Source organism: Magnolia sinica, chromosome 14 (assembly GCF_029962835.1).
Source record: "Magnolia sinica isolate HGM2019 chromosome 14, MsV1, whole genome shotgun sequence".
In the NCBI taxonomy this organism is placed as follows: Eukaryota; Viridiplantae; Streptophyta; class Magnoliopsida; order Magnoliales; family Magnoliaceae; genus Magnolia; species Magnolia sinica.
The window spans coordinates 19632081-19650049 of record NC_080586.1 but is presented as its reverse complement, the minus strand read 5'-3'; the positions used below and the strand labels follow the sequence as shown (position 1 = coordinate 19650049).

General features: G+C 39.4%; 2 protein-coding genes across 2 annotated transcripts in view; one reads left to right on the top strand and one right to left on the bottom strand.

Moving 5' to 3' along the window:
• The first annotated feature begins 3433 nt into the window (after positions 1 to 3433).
• LOC131225610 (protein SRG1) lies at positions 3434 to 5261 on the top strand. The gene is made up of 4 exons (XM_058221163.1): positions 3434 to 3897; positions 3998 to 4245; positions 4334 to 4658; positions 4769 to 5261. Exons 1-4 carry the CDS (start codon positions 3640 to 3642, stop codon positions 5027 to 5029), a joined length of 1092 nt encoding a protein of 363 aa, XP_058077146.1. The 5' UTR covers positions 3434 to 3639; the 3' UTR covers positions 5030 to 5261.
• Positions 5262 to 14760: 9499 nt separating this feature from the next.
• LOC131225235 (cullin-1) overlaps positions 14761 to 17969 on the bottom strand; it is a 33154-nt gene continuing 29945 nt past the window's right edge. Inside the window, exon 20 of the mRNA XM_058220717.1 lies at positions 14761 to 15334. Coding sequence (XP_058076700.1) covers positions 15233 to 15334 — 102 coding nt within the window. The 3' untranslated portion in view covers positions 14761 to 15232. The remainder of the gene's footprint in view (positions 15335 to 17969) is intronic.

Here is a 17969-nt window from a genome sequence, read left to right as displayed (position 1 = left end):
AGTTTTATAAAGTACCGAGTAACTTTGTGCAGCCCATCGAGATGCATGTGTCTTATCCACACCATCCATCCTTTTTTCCCACTCATTTTAGGGCATGATCCCAAAATTGAAGCATATCCAAAGCTCAAGTGGACCACACCATAGGAAACAGTGGGAATTGAATGCCTACCATTGAAAACTTCCTGGCGGCCACAAAAGTTTTGGATCAAGCTAATATTCGTGTTTGCCCTTCATCCACGTTTGTGTGACCTTATGAATAGGTTGGATGACAAATAAACATTACTGTGGGCCCTAGGAAGGTTTCAACATTGGACATCATTATCCCCACTGTTTCTTGTGGTGTGGTCCACTTAAGCCTCGGATATGATTCAATTTTGGGGTCATGCCCTAAAATGAACTGATAAAACATATATACAGCGTAGATAAAGCACAAACATCACAGTGGGCCCCATAGAGTTTACTTAATACACAATCGGGTGCCCCTATTCATGGTGATCCAACCATCAAAACAAAGGGTATCAAGGGTAATTTATTTTTTCTCTTTATAGGTAGGACCCCATTCATAGTCAGAGATGAGGTGTAAGACTAGGGCTGAAAGTCAAGCAGGTTCAACCCGACCGACCCATGACCGACCCGACATTTGGTTGGGCTTAGGCAAGATGTATTGGGTTCGGTCTCTGGCTTAGGCTATACAAACACTAATCCGATAAAACTTGGGTCGGGCTCGGGGTGAGGTCTCGGGTTGCCTGACCCAACCGAAACCATTGATATGTAAGTTACTTATAAGTTATAATTGAGTGTGGACCGTCTATGTTGAAGGCACAACAAATTCCATGTGTCATCTGGTTTCATTGGTCCACGCTATTTCCGATGACTCAAGCTAACAAGACTTGACAGATCTCTCTCTCCCGATAGATTGCATGCTGCACAATACAACTTTTAAAGGAGTAGTTGTCCTATCTTTTAGCTTGTTTGTTTAGAAAAAATGAAGTTATTTATGATAAATAACTACAAATATAATAAATAAAATCATAGGTACAAAAAAAAAAAAAAAAAAGACGTGTATTGAAAATATAATAACGAAAATATTAGCATGTATCAACCCGACCAACCCCACCGAGCCCGCTTGGGTTGGGCTTTTTTTTTTTTGGTTAGCTTGTTAGTACACCCATTGTCAGTTCACACTTCACTATCAGCCACCCCCCACTAGGGAATCGATACCAAGTCCTCAGTGTTGAAACGAGGTATCTTTCACTCAGTCTGCCACTTGAGCTATGGACCAGGGTGTCGCTTAGGTTGGGCTTGGGTTGAGAATTCCTGACCAATGTTGGGTTGAATTGGGTTAGGATTGAGGTATAGGAACCTTTGGTTGGGCTAGGGTAGAGCACCAACCCGACCCAACCCGCCAGACTTTCGGCCCTAGGTAAGACCCCGTAGCTTGATAACCCAGTAAATGACCAGGCCGGTTTGACTCATGTGAGTCACGAATTATGAGAAGATAGTCTGCAGAGCCAATTTGGTCAGTGCTGAAAAGAGCCATAATTTAAAGTGAACTGATGTACTTTTCCTAAGTACAAAAGAAACGGTGCCCCTCTCAATTAGGGAGGGCACAGATATCAATCCCCTTCTTTAAAGCAGGCTACTTTCTTCTTACTTTTTCACTACTTTGAAAAGGTGGTGTGACTCACTTCCCTTTTCATGTGGATCGGATGTACATTTTTACCATACCATCCGAACTTTTGGGTTTGTGAATATCTTCAAAATTACTACGATCATTCATTCCTAACCATCTAATTAATGATAAGAAATGGATGGTTAAAAATAAAATAATATCATCATCAGCTAAGACTTATCCCATCGGATGCCGATTGCCTGGTGTGACGCGCACCATCGACGTTGGTGGCATGTCGATGTCACCAAGTTCTGTGGGGCCCACCATGATTTGTGTATTATATGCCTGCCTCCATCCATTTCCCGAGATTATTTTAGGGCATAGCCTAAAATTGAGGCAGATTAAAAGCTTAAGTGGACTATACCAAGAAAGTAGTGGGAATTGAATGCCTACCATTGAAAACTTCTTGGGAGCCACGAAAGTTTTAGATCAAGCTGATATTTGTGTTTTCCCTTCATCTAGGTCTGTGTGGCCATAGCAGGTTGGATGGTGGGCCTTAAAAAGGTTTCAACTGTGGGAGCCATTGTCCCCACCACTTTATGTGGTGAGGCACACTTGAGCTTTGGATTAGACTCATTTTTTGGGCTCATGCCCTAAAATGATCTCGCAAAATAGATGGATGAATATAACACATGCATCATGGTGGGGCTATAGAACTTGGTGACATCAACACACCACCCGGGTTAGTGTTGGCACGCCACGCAATCCGCTTCCTATCCTATCTAGTTGGGTTGGCCACATAATTATATTCTTAAAATTCATTGTATCAAGGGCCATATCTACAGTTAAACCATAGTTTAAATCTTTTCCTCCTTCCATTCAATGTCCCTCTGGATCTTTCCGTATCCCTTTTAGCGCCTTCAACTTAATCAACTCAATTGCTGAGGTTTTTTGTTTTTTGTTTTTTTTTTTCTAAATCTTTGTTGTACATGACCAAACTATCTCAATCTATTCCCCAACAACTTATTAGCTAACAGCGCTTAGTCATAAGTTCTCTATTACATTCATTTCTGATTTTATCATCTTACAGAATAAACTAAATTGGTGTGGTAATCATATAAAACTCCAGAGGTACTTCTCCACTTCATCACTCTAGTTTTATAAGCAACACCTCTCTCCATATCTTGTAAATTATCAACTCGAGATATTGAAATGGTCATTTTGGACTATTTTCTATTCAGCAATTTTAACTAATTCCACATTTCAATTCCAATTATTATTAAAAATCATATGGTTAATATTATTTTCTAAATGCAATTTTCTAGTAAAGCTCCATCCATGGTTGGGTCAGCAAGTTGGATTACAACTATGATATATACAAGATTGAAGAGTCACCACTATTTTGAAGTGATGTAGAACTAACAATGGAGTATTAGCCCCTCTGAAACACACACCCAAAACACTCCAAATTTTTTTAAAAAAAAAGGAGGGTGGGGGGGGCCTTGAATGGTCTCACCAGATGGAGGAATCTGGCATCTTGAAAAAAACGCCCAAGTTGGTGTTCTACAAGAAATGGAAAAGGGCTTCAGCTATATTAATAGTTTAACCCCCACCACCAGATTTGTCTGAAAATGAGGGGACAGATGTTTGCAATTTGGCATGGCCCCTACACAAGCACTTGAATGCACAAAAGACAACCGCTGTGGTACTTCCACTCCACTCCCTTCCCTTTAGATTCCCACTCTGTGAATTGCACCATTATTTTACCTTTTACAGTACATCAGACATATCTACATACATATATACATTGATCCAATGCATGCATCTCAATGTATATGTATATGCACATATTGCTTACATGTATGAATGCATAGCCTCAGATTCATTATCATTTCTTCACACACATACACTTACATATAGTCCCATGTGCATAAATCCATTGTCTATATATAGACCACTTTCAAACTATATCTGGCATAAGGAAGAACTTAAAAGACTCAATTAGTTTTGTCTGTGTTCCCATTTCCATGGCTCCTGTTCCATGCCTTGCTACTCCCACCTTCACCCACCTCGACGACGTTCAAGAGCTGAGAAAAGCTCAGCCAACGATGGTCCCAGACAGGTATGTCAGGGACATGGGGGAGAGGCCAACACTGGCTACAGGTCCAACTTCAATGCAAATACCAGTAATCGACATGTGGAAGCTAGCCCATGGCACCCAAGAGCAATCACAGAGAGAAATCTCGAAGCTGGCGGCAGCTTGTGAGGAATGGGGCTTCTTTCAGGTAAATGCTACTTTTGTAGCTCATCAATGATCTGTTAGCACCATCATCATGGTTCATGTTCTTGAAGATTGAATTTTTTTATTATTTTTTTTCATCATAGGTTGTCAACCATGGGATAGAAACACAGATGCTAGAGAGTATAGAGAAGGTGGCTATGGAGTTCTTTATGTTGCCCTTGGAAGAGAAAGACAAGTATCCTATGGCGCCAGGGACCATCCAGGGATATGGGCATGCCTTCATCTTTTCAGAGGACCAGAAGCTAGATTGGTGCAACATGCTGGCTCTAGGAGTAGAGCCTCCCTTCATAAGAAACCCCAAGCTCTGGCCAACAAAGCCTGCTAAGTTCAGGTATGTTGATGTATATATCTCATTATGAATGTATTACCATATTGGATATTAATTGAATTACATTGTTGGGTTTTGTATTTGGTTTCAGTGAGACTTTGGAGAGGTATTCAATGAAGATAAGGAACCTATGCCAGGAACTTCTGAGATACATTGCCAAGTCCCTTGGCTTGAAACAGGGCACATTCAACAAGATGTTCGGGGCGGCTGTGCAGGCAGCGAGGATGAATTACTACCCCCCATGCTCGAGACCCGACCTCGTTTTGGGCCTGAGCCCCCACTCAGATGGAAGTGCTCTAACAGTGTTGCAGCAGGACAATGGTTCAGTAGGCCTACAAATACTAAAGGATGGAACATGGGTGCCAGTCCACCCCATCCCCAATGCGCTCGTCGTCAATATCGGAGACACAATAGAAGTAAGACAGCTCCCATATATCATCATCATCAGTAACATTTTTTTATTAGTGCTTTTGTTCTACTCTCTTAAGAAAATTGGCTAATGGGAAACTCAAAATCATGGATACAGGTTCTTACAAATGGAAAATACCAGAGCGTGGAGCACAGAGCAGTGACGAACAAGGACAAGAGTCGGCTTTCAGTTGTCACATTCTATGCTCCTAGCTATGAAATTGAGCTTGGACCACTGCCTGAATTCATCGACGAAAACCGCCCATGCATGTATGGAAGGTACAACCATGGAGAGTACAGCCAGCACTACACGACCAACAAGCTACAAGGGAAGAAATCACTAGATTTTGCCAAGATACCCACCAAAGTCTCATCTTAGATCCGACGAATGCTTGAACTATGGAATTCCACTCTTATATGTACACAAATATCTAAAGTGCTTAGTTCCTCAGTCATGTGATTGGAATAAAGTGCTTCTAACAGTGATGTTTGTTTGTTGGGGCTACTGTTCATGGACTCTTCTCCTACTATTGTCTGGGACTTGTTGTAAGATACCTAATCAATGTATGTTTCTGGGGTTTACTGATTATTGAAGAACTCTTCCCATGTCACTTTGGAATGGTGGAATATTGATGAGAAATAATAATACTCTTTTAAGTCTCTAATTGAATCTAAGAAGATTTTAAGAGAGAGAGAGAGAGAGAGAGAGAGAGAGAGAGAGAGAGAATCAAACTCAAATACATCACTTTTCCTATTTCATGTCATTGAGATTCCTGAAATGGCATGACGCACACAATCATAGGGCAGAACCCATTTGCACCACTAACCATTCAACGGCTCTAAAAACCAACAAAAAATGGACACAATCATCGAGTCGGGAACTGCCACGCCCATTAGTTTATGGGGGAGCTTTTGCAAGTGGACAGCAGGGCCCAGGGATCCTATATGCACAAGGAGCCAAACTAATTGGTGATGAAAGCAGCACTAGCAATGCAACTTGTTGGGACTTTGATGATGCTATAACTGAAAAGACAATCAGCAAATAAATGGGGTTTGTCATTGTACTGTTGTTTTTCATTACCAGTGCTGCACTTGTGACATCAGATTTGAAGAGAAACTGAAGACAGCAAAGCATCTCAGTAGCACAGACCCACAGGTTTGGAGACTGAGGGAGCAATATCATTAGAGCCATCTAATTATGCAAAATGGTGATAAAAAAAGAAGAAGAAAATTGTTGTGCGGAGTGGCCCGCTCATGTCGACAAACAACAAACGTAATGCTGCTGGCCACGCTGTTATAATCCAATGGGAGGGCCATCCCTCTCTCTAGAATCAGAGACCTCTAATATTTTATTTTTTTATGACGACAGTATGTCCCTGTCCCTTTTGAAGGCGAGACTATTCTCTGGGGATGCACGCAATCACCCGAAAACCACATGCATCAGGTAAAGCACTCAGATACCTCTAATAATATGGAGCTGGTTCATAGCTTTTCCTCAGAAACTGCAGGCATCATTTCACTCAAAGGTGTTAAAATCAATTTCTAAGGCAGAGGAGACAAGGTGACCGCCCAAGGTGATCCTGCAATCTTATCTGAAAACTGGGTTCTGAAACATACAACAGAAGGAAGATTTGGAATACATGGTTTTCCATTTCCTGAAGATTTGAGGTTACTATTCCATATCTGCATTTTAGTTTGCTACCATCTGAACACAACCAAAAAAATGTTGAAATTCTTCTAAATCTGTATTACATTTAGCCAAGGGAAATATTATATTGTATGACCCAGTACTCAAAGTTTCACTGTTGATGAACTTTGTCACTGTACACTCTATAAGATAAGACGTTAATGGAAAGCAGGCCCTGGTCTGATCCCACCTCTTAAAAGTCAATACAAGCAAGGAGAAATTCTCCCATAACCGTGTCTTGACCAACCAGCAATAAGAGAATGTTGCGCTGTTGTTGTTGTTGATTTTCCTCTTCTTATTATTATTATTTGTTGTTGGCCGCAATACTACTGCTCCTGTTATTGAGGTCCACATTAGCACTGTGAGACATGTGAATGACCTCTGACCTGTGCAAAAGGTTGGCCCCACCATGAAGATCACCTAGCTCAGAAGTCAGCCATTCCACACATCAGGTGGGCCACAAAGTGTATGGGAATAAGATTGGTGAACATTGTTTTCTACCGTGTGGCTGACCTGATGGGTGGTCCGGCCTGATTTTTGCATTAGGTGTTCGTGGTGAACCATATTTTCAGTTTGGGTTGGATGTTATGGACATGTGACCCATTACTAATTACATGCTAGTTGGAGAAAAGCTTTATCAATTAACACGCAACCAGTTGCGTGTGAGACATCATCATCATCATATCTTCATTCCTCTAGGAAAATATGACTCTTTTTTTCCTATCATTTGATCAGTCTTAAGTTAGGGGAAGTAAAAAATAAACTAAAATGGCATAAACCAAAGATAATTATTTAAAAAAAAAACCATGAATCTTTCGTGAACTCCAACATGGGGTTTGCCTAACATAATCAACATTCAAGAAAATATCTGAATTAATTGAAAATTCACTTACAGCAGTTAGTACAAAACAGTCATTTCACAACGAAATCACCCAAACAGAAACAGTAATATTCATGTTCATGACTCTAAAGCACCAATCACCTTTATAGTGGACAAAAACCAACCCATACAAAACAGAAAAAAGCCTGACATAGGAACCCAAATTGGGTTTGTGAGTATGAAATCATGATCCCAGGTGAAACACTAAAACATTTAATAATTAAAAACATCTTGACTATGACACCCACTAAGGAAAAAAAAAAAGCAAGTCAGTTTAGTTAGGATGCTATTACCATCACTAACTGGGCATTGCCCACAAACATGACCTCAACACCTACCTAACTGAACGGTGATATATTAGCAGCAAGTGGGCCACGGACCGAAGGTGGAGAGAGAATGGTGAAGAAAAAGAGAGCAAAGCCAATAAATGGCTCAATGATACATTAAAATAAGACGGAAAAGTGGAAGGGGGGCCAGGAGACTGAGAAAAGGAAAAGAAAAGAGAATTCGCCAAGCGCCCCCTTCCCCCAATGAATCTGAAGTAAGATGGTTGTGGAGAGACCTGTCATAGGGTCATCATCAACATATGCACAAGCAACCCAGAGATGTTCAACTCAAATTCCCTACTAATTCAATGAATCTTCTACTGACACAGATTCAATGATATATTCAATAGATCCATGCTTACACTACTGTTATGGTTGCTTCAATGCAAATCAGGAATCAACCTTGTGGTTTGAATATGAACAAAATACCACTAAAAGATGGCACCACCATCCACAAATTCAAGGTGGAGATTGGGAGTTATTTTTGCCTTTGTCAGTTCCAGAGGCAAGGTTTCAGGCGTCATTAGTGCAACTGGGTTGGATTGACTACCTTGACAAAGATTTCTTGTGGGATCAAAATTCCTCAGAAAGATTTCGTGTGAGATTGACATTCCAGCCTTAAGGAATGTTGACCAACTGTTACCAGAGATTTCGTGTGAAACTGATCTAGCTTTATGGAATCTGGTTCAGTTATCTTTCAGTTGTAGCGTTCTATAGCAATTGAGGGAGTTTAAGCGACTAAATGAATGGCTTCCTTCATTGGTTTCTCAAATTAATGATGAGAGAACCCACTATCCTATGGGCTTGCAAAACCATGATGTGACTTCTCAAATCCTTGAAATTTGAGATTTCTGCCTAATCTTTCCACTATGGTTTGTTTAGGAGCAGCCACCACTAATTGTAGTTCTATCTGATTCAATTAACAAAAATCTTCATTCTCAGATCAAATTCTAAAATGCCATTGCCTCTTTGAAGCTGAAGATTTTTATTTATTTTTGAAAGGTAAATGAGATTTTATTAGGAAAAAGAATGCCCAAAATGCTAGAAAGCACTAAAAAGGCAGAAACCCAATCAAGAAAGAAATACATCCGTCAAATGCCTCTAAGCATGAAAACCTACTGACCCACTATGGTTCCAAAAACATCAGTTATTACGTTCTCCCAAAAGAACCTAAAAGCCAACCAACAAAGCTAACCTCCACTCACCCTTCCTTTCCTTCCAAGCCTGCCCCCATGCCACGCAAGAAGCAAGTCCCCTATGGTCCCCGGCATCACCCAAGACACAGTGAAGAGGTTGAAATATCTCTGCTACACTTCTATAGCGAAAGGGCAATGGATGAATAAGATTTAAGCATGCTCCCAACAACACAAGCTAAAGAGGTCCCAGTGATGATCTTGTATAAATCAATGTCACATGCATTCTTCTAAGTAAGATTTGTATTGCATTCTGGCAAAAGCCACCAACATGCATACGGATTCCTGGGCAGCACATCAGGATTCTTCTGCCAGCTGAATCTTGTTGAATCCAACCATTTAAACACCTGAACATAGACTACTCTCACCATAAACTTCTTAACTAGATTTTCATATTAAAGAAAGATGAAGCGAAGGCACTTTAAAACATAAAATAACTTTTGCTTAAATAATTGCTTTTGCAGAAGTAAAGCAACTAAGACAAAAGAGAAGAAAAATAATAATAATAACTTTCTTTTTGCTTTTCTTTCTCTCGATTTTTATAAACATTAATAACTGCAAATGTTTAACTGTGAGCCATTTATGGTGCGAGGAACAATTGATGGTTAAGGAATAGTAGATTGCCGGCTACAGTTTGGTGGGAAGGGTGAAGCCGGATGTATTGGGGTAGGCTTCAAGTTTAAAGGTCTCCTATGAACCATACTGCAAGGAATTTATATGCGAGCCTTTATGACAGTTGGGATTCAACTGCATTGAGAGAGGGAGAGTTGAAAAAAAAGACTCTCTCCTACACTCACAGGACACTCTTGGAATTGATTTTACTCAGAAGCCTTTCATTGGAAGATCTTTTGCAAGGATTCCGTGTGGGGCCACTATGATGTTTGTGATAAATCCAACCCGTCCATCAGTTTTTCGAAATCATTTTAGGACATGCGACCAAAAATGAGGAGGATCCAAAAATTAAATGGGCCATATGAGAGGAAACGGTGGCAATTTAGTGACCACCGTTAAACCATTCATACGACTACAAAAGTTTTGTATCGGTTTATGTTCCTGGTGTTTTCATTTCATTTAAGAGCTTGTTTTATTTTTCAACTCAATTGTAATTACCATGTAAATAGGTAATAATTATTTACGCAGGAATTACCGCATCTTTCCCAATACTGACAATTTACTTTTTTAACACTTAAATCGAGAATTTTATGAAATCAATGTAGGGCCTATCGTGATGTATGTGACTTATCCACACCGCTCATTTGTTATGTCAGCTGAATTTAACACATGAGCAAAAAAAAATGAGGCAGATCCAAATCGCAAGTGTACCACACCAAAGGAAACAGTGGGAATCGAATGCCTACCATTAAAAACTTGTTAAGGCCTTTGAAATTTTGGATCAAGTTGATATTTGTGTTCTACCCTTATCCATGTCTGTGTGACCCTATGAACGGATTAGATGATAAAAAAAAACCTTAATGTGGGTCCAGTTAAGGAAACAACTTTCAATGATGGATGAATTAAGGCCACTATTTCCTTTCATGTGGGTCATTTGACCATTGGATCTACCTCATTTTTCAGCTCATGCCTTAAAATGTTCAAATAAAATAGATAGACGGTGTGGATATATCATATACATTACGGTGGAGTCCACAGATTTAAGTCAACACTTTTATATCCATTTTCAAGGTAGAATTACTCTCATGTTTTCAAACAAGGTGAAAAAATCATAATTACTTATTTACCATTATTTACATGTATCATAAAAAGTCAAACAGGCCATAAGTGAAAATGACCTTATAAACGGTTTGGATGGAATATAAACACCAAGGTGGAGCATACGAAGGTTTCAATAGTAAGCATTCTTTTCCCCACTGTTTCATCTCGTATGGCCCACTTGAATTTTGGATCCTCCTCATTTTTAGTATAATGTCTTAAAATGATATATAAAAATGAATGGACGGGTTAGATTTCACACAAGATCACAGTGGGCCCACGCACAACCTTCTGCAGGATCTTTATTGGAAAGGATCTTTAGTAGAAAGGCTTTAGCAGGAAATCCGTGTCCCCTGGGTTTGGCGGGTGGTCGGTGCTATGTGGGCTCCTCCATGATGTATGTATTTCATCTATGCTGTCTATCTATTTTTCTAGATCATTTTATGGTATGAGACCAAAAATGGGGCATATCCCAATCTCAAGCGGATCATATTACAAGAAACAGTGTTGAATGGACGTCAACCATTAAAAAAAATTTGGGGGCCATAAAAGTTTTGGATCAAGCTGATCTTTGTTTTTTCCCTTCATATGGGTCTGTATGACCTAATCAACAGATTGGATGTCAAGTAAACAGTACAGTGGGCCTTAGGATGATTTTAACCATGGGCATCACTCTCCCCACTTTTTTCTGTGGTGGGGTCCACTAGAGCTTTTGATCCGCCTCATTCTTTGCATATTGCCATAATATGATCTCTCAAAATGGATGGACAGTGTGGATATAATACATACATCATGGTGGAACCCACAGAACTTGGTGACGTCACTCCTCTCATCAGGTAATCCCCGTCCCACTCCGAGACGGGAGACAGAAGCGGATTGGCTGGTGTACCACACACCAGCTATATATCTCGTGTATTAACGTCAACAACTTCTGTGAGTCCATCGTGAGGTATGTGTTATATCCAAAATGTCCATCCATTTGGCAAGCTTGTCTTAGCTGGAAGATAAGACGGATATAAAGATCAAGTGGACCACATTGCAAAAAGCATTTGGGAATTGAACGTCTACCGTTGAAACGGTTTTGGGGGTTATAGAAGTTTCTGATCAATATGAAATTTGTTTTTCCTCTTTATCTATGTATTTGTGAACATATTAATAGATTGGATGAAAAATAAACATTATGGTAGGCCCTACGAATTTTGTAACACTGAAAATCATTGTCATCGCTGCTATTTTTAGTGTGATCCATTTGAGCTTCGGATATGGTTCATTTTTTGTTTAATGGTCTAAATTGATCTCGAAAAATGGATAAACGGTGTGGATATAATAAATAAATCATTGTGGGGCCATGTAACTTTGATCTCCTTAAACCGTTAGTACAACTCGGCCGAGGAGAGTCAGCGCTTGTCTTTGCGCCACACGTATCTACACTAGCTATATAGCTGATGTGTGGTACACCAGCCAATCCGCTTTAAGGAAGGGGATTGCTTAGCTTACTGAGTAAACTGTGTGAGGTCCACTCTGATTTATGTATTTTATCTTCTCTGTCCATCCATTTTCCCAGATAATTTTATGGCTTGCTTCCAAAAATAAAGTATATACACTGTTCAAACAGACCACACCACATGAAACAGTTGAATTGAACTTCTACTGTTGAAAATTCTCGGGGGCCACATAAGTTTTGGATCAAGTTTATATTTTTGTTTTCCATTCATCCATATCTGTATGATCTTACGAACAGGTTGGATGACGAGTAAACATCACTATAGGGCCTGACAAAGATTAACTGTGGAAATCATTATCCTCACTTTCTCCCTGGTATGATCCACTTGATCTTTGGATATGCTTCAATTTTGGGCTCAACCCCTTAAATTAGATGGAAAAATGGATGGACGGCATAGATGAAACACATACATCATGGTGGGGCCCACATAACACCGACCACCCCCATTGGCCGGTGGCAGAGGAGTAGCCGGACGCGGATTATATACTGACAGGTTGAGCAGCGAGACTCGCTACTGAAGTGACGTCACCAAGTTATGTGGCCCCACCATGATGTATGTTTTATATTGTCCATCCATTTGGAGATATCATATTAGGGCATAATCCAAAGAATGAGTTAGATCCAAAGCTCTAGTGGACCCCACCACAAAAAACAGTGGGGAGAGTGACCCACCATTAAAAAGTTCTAAGGGCCACAAAAGTTTTCGATCAAGCTGATATTTGTGTTTTCCCTTCTTTTATGTCTGCTTTAACATGTGAACAGGTTGGATCTCAAATAAACAGGAGACCTTCAGAAGGTTTCAATGGTGGGCATGAATCTCTCCACTGTTTTCTGTGGTGGGGTCCACTGGAGATTTGGATCTGAATCACTCTTTGGATCATGCCTTAAAATGATCTCTCCAAATGGATGGATGGTTTGGATACAAAACATACATCCTGGTGGGGCTCACATAACTTGGTGACATCACTTCATTAGCCAGTCTCGCTGCTCAACCTATCGCTAGTTAATCCGCGTCCGGAGTAGCCAGTCCGTCCCCCAAACTCAGGACGTGTATTTCCTGCTAAAGCCTTTCCCACCAATATCCCCGTAAGGATTCTGTGTGGGGCCCACTGTAATCTTTGTGTGAAATTCAACCCATCTATTTGTTTTTAGATATTATTTCAAAACATTATACCAAAAATGAGGAGGATCCAAAATTCAAATGGGCCATATGAGATGAAACAGTGGGGAAAAGAATGTTTACCGTTGAAACCTTCGTAGGCTCCACCTTAATGTTTATATTCCATCCAAACTGTTTATAATGTCATTTTCACTTAGATGAAATGAAAACACCAAGAGCATTAACGGATTCAAAACTTTTGTAGCCATATAAATGTTTCAACGATGGTCACTAAATCCCCACTGTTTCCTCTCATGTGGCCCATTTAATTTTTGGATCTTCCTCATTTTTGGTCGCATGTTCTAAAATGATTTCGAAAAATGGATGGACAGGTTGGATTTATCACAAACATCATAGTGGGCCCCACACAGAATCCTTGCAGGAAAAGCTTATGCACGAAATCTGCTTATAATTCCAAGAGTGTCTCCATGAGTGTAAGAGAGGGTTTTTTTTTTTTAACTCTCCCTCTCTCAATGTAGTTGAATCCCAGTATGGTTCGCGGGAGACCATTAATATATACCATTAATATATATATATATAAAACCTTGTTGCTGGTGTTGAGAGAGAGAGAGACTGTGGAGCTCGGGTGTGGAGAGTTAGGAAAGGAATGGAAAGGATAAGAAAGGAACAGATGGGTAGATCAGGGTTTAAGTTTTAACTTTTTTTATTTTTAAATATAATATATATATAATCTAATATATATTCGAGTGGATCTTGACTGGAGCTTGAGGCAAGCCGAGTTCGAGTCGAGTCAAGATCCACTATGATCGAACTCGGCTCATTTTCAAAGCGAGCAAGGTTATATGAAGCTTGGCTCGCCTCGAGTCGTCGTTCAAGCCAAGCTAGATTGAGCGGAGCCAAGCGAGCTTTTAGAGCTAGCTTAGCTCATGTACAGCCCTAGTGGGCAGACTCGTGTTTCATAGACATAAGCAAGCAGGAAGCTAAGAAGATTACCCTTTATTATCAAAGAAATTTGTGATTACATTTCTAAATTGAATAATTGTGTCAATTTTTTTTAGGAAGGTGACAGTTCTGTCAATTTTTAGGAAAGCCAGGAAGCTATCTAATATGCTCGACTAACCAAAGGAGTTGCATGTTAATCATTCTTCTACAGGGGCCACTTTGCATCTCTCATGATGTATAATCATTTGGAGTTTCATTAAAATAATCATCAATTTCAAAAAAAAAAAAAAAATGAATAAAGAAAAAGCACCGATTTAGGATGGTTGGTCACGGCAATTTTTGGACCATTGCCAACTGGATGGCCATATTAATGAACTGTACCAATTGAAAAGAATACATGGATCATTCTCCAACTTTAGAAGTATTTATGCACAGTATCATAGCACTCGATATACTTCTTTTCCTAACTTTTTTTCCCTTCTAGGAATTGAACCTTTATTAACTTATCCTCCATGAAATTACCCATCTTGTGAAAAGACCTAATTCTTATGTAAGAATGCTGGTGTTTGGAGATCTCTAACCTCTTCCTGAACTTTTGGCATAAAAATGATCTGAGCTAAAGACCAGATTCAGCTTTTTAATGACTTGGATTTAGGATTGAAGCTTCATCGATAACGAAGCTGCAAGGGAATAGCAGTTCGGTAAGCAATAGTAATTTCATCAACTAAAAACATGATAACACCAAATGAAGACCAGAACATTGAAGTTCTCATTTGAGAATGAAAACTTAGGTTTATAGCTGCTCAAATATGAAAACGACAATAGAAAACAATAAGGGTGCTTTGAATTGATTACAATAGGACGAGGAGTGAAAAGAGGGGAATGAGAAGCATGGTCCAGGAGTAACATGAGAGCAAGATGCGGCAGCAAACATGAAACTGCACTTCAACACGTTACATTGTTACTAAGTTTCATTCTCCAGAGAAAACGGGTGATGGGGGTAGTTACTCGAACCCAGCTTGCAGATGAATGTACAAGGTAGAATTTTCCAGGTTCCAAGTGATACTATCAACTCTGTAATAGCAACAGTACTAGAGGCAGGTCATTGAGCATTTCTTTAATAGACTTGTAAACTTCTTTTGAAACATTGCCAGCATCTCCCCCTTTAAGCATAGCATGCTCTGTACAGCATATCTTTCATTGACCATCAATAGGTTGAATCAGGCCAAGTACCTGAACATGTTCGGGTTATCCTTATCCCTCTCCAGATAATCCCTAGTGATTAGATCTTCTATCCGCTTCTTGATTGCTTTAAAATCAGGCTGCACATACAATGCTTCACGCTTAGTAATGGAGAACTGTCGGACATCAGGAAAGAATAAATATGTGCTGTCCTACAGTCTTAAACATGGACCTGTCATAAGTAATGCTGTCAACAAAAGAAGGTATGAAGAGAATCATCTGGAACATGATAAGCTCAAGAGTGCATTTGCAACAACTGTTCTTTAGTACAGTCAAAAGAGTTCTCTTATTAGATTCCACTGACTATAAGAGTGCTGCTAAGGATACTCGGCCAAAGAAGACTTATATTCCTGGCAGCAGAAGCATGTGTCATACACATGTGAGATCCAGTCCATTCATCGGGTCAACACATGCAATTTGTAAATGGACATTTTGAACAGGACACTGGCGTGCACTGAACATACATGTGTGACCCCATCAGGTCCAAGGTACTCAGTAACGGTAACAGCCAGTCGTGTGACCATTACAATATGGGCCATAATGGTAGATACAACCCTGTATGGTAAAAAAAAAAAATTAAAAGGTAAAAGGTAAAAAGATCATGGAAAAAAAAATAATCTGAAAATGTAAGGATACAAAATATGTATTCTTTTCTGACTTGAACATGTATTTGATTGTGTTAGGGGCCATTCTTTGTAAGAATGTTGTCTAGGGCTGCTTGATAATATTAACCTGAGATTGAATCTAAAACAGCAAATCTCCCATATTAATGCAGGACAACTAACCACTTGCTCTAAAAGCTCGAACTGATTGAGCATGGCGAATTAATCCCTTTTCTCTCATAGCCCAGGCCCCACATCGCATGGGTTAAGACCTTGGCCAAACCCCCCCTCGTGGGCCCCACTTCACATGGGTTCTGCTTCACACGAGCCACCCGCCTCACACGGGCCACCCACCCCGAGTGTGCCCCTGTATCCCACAGGCAACCCCACTTGAGCCCAGTGTGAAAATGCCAATGCATTACTTATTTAAGCTCTACGCATCTAATATCAATATACAACAACAATGTTGTCAAATCGCATATGCAATTGTATGCGATCAGCATATGCTGGTCACATATGCCATGGCATATTTTTTTATAAAATAATAAAAATGCAAAAAAATTAAATTAAATGAAAAAATTAAAAATAAATAAATAAAGAGGGAATTTTGCCTAATTAGGACACATGATTGGAATGGGTTATTTTCCTTATTTCATTATAGTTTGAGTGTTTCATTAAGTTATGTATTTAATTACTTATATTATACTATATAAATTTTAACAAAACAATCAAGCTACATTAAAAGAGAACAAATTATTATAAATTTCGAACAAAGAAATTTTACTGATAAATGGATAACTTGAAACAACTTACAAGTTATAACTAACAACTTAATTTACAAAAAGTAAGCACAACTTATAAAATACAAAAAATAAACATACTTGAAATAATTGTAGAGAGATTAGAGAAAGAGAGAAAGAGTAAGAAATTTAGAGCTTTGGAGTAAAAAAATAGTGAAAATGGAGGGGATATGAGTGCCTATTTATAGGCAAAAGTTCTCCAAATTGAAAAAATAAAAAATTTAAAAAAAAATAAAATAAAATTTGCCTCCACTCTGGCTATTAGGAAATATACAATTGCATACTCGCATATAAAAGTATGCCATGGCATACTTGCCAGGATCGCATATGCCATCATGGCATATGTGATTCGATCATATGCCATCATAGTATATGCGATTCAATCCACAGTATGTGGATATGCGATCACATATGCGCATATGCGATCGCATTTGACAACAATGTACAATAAAGATAGTGTCTACGAATTAGTAATGATGAGTTGATGACACAATTATAGGTCCATTATGTAAGCACTATTTAGGATCCGAACGCAGGTCCAGCATGATTTAGTGGATTAGGGCCCGTTACATGTAAGTACAACCAGTGTTGTCATGCTATCACATATGCTACTTGGAGAGCATGGACTGCACATGCCATAGCGATGATATGTGGTTTGTTGTCCATAGGGCTTTATCCAGTTGTACAAAGAAGTCTGTGACTACATAAGCCATTATTATACAGATGTCATCACATACTTAGTATGTGATGCATAATGTCCCACCGGCCAAGACCTTGTGGGCATGATCCATTAGATAGCGTAGACCACATCCCAAGGGCATCATTATCCAAGGGGTAAAGGACCCACTCAAACAACATTAGAAAATCGTTATGAAAATAAAGATAGGAAAACAAATATTCAATGTATTGCTAAATTGTTATAACAAGCTAGTGTTGCTTTCAATACCATTAAATTAAAAAAGCTTCAAAGAAATGGTTAAAGCAATAGGTGAATTTGGACCTAGCCTCAAACCAAATTTGTATCATGAAGGGAAACCTGCTTGAAAACATAGGCCGAGTTCACTAGAAATTTTATCGTCATAATGGCAACAACTGTCACGCATTACAGGGAAGTAATGGCCATAACAGAAAAAATGACTCATAGAAGCTGTAACGGTCCGTCATGGGGCCGATACAGGTTTTCTTCAAAAGAATTAGAGAGAGAGAGGTCGTAATTGTCGTTATAACCCGTAGCATAACGATAACAGTGGTGGTATACCGGTCACTGTTACCGTTACAGAATACCTTGAAATAGGCATGGAAAACTTATGGAT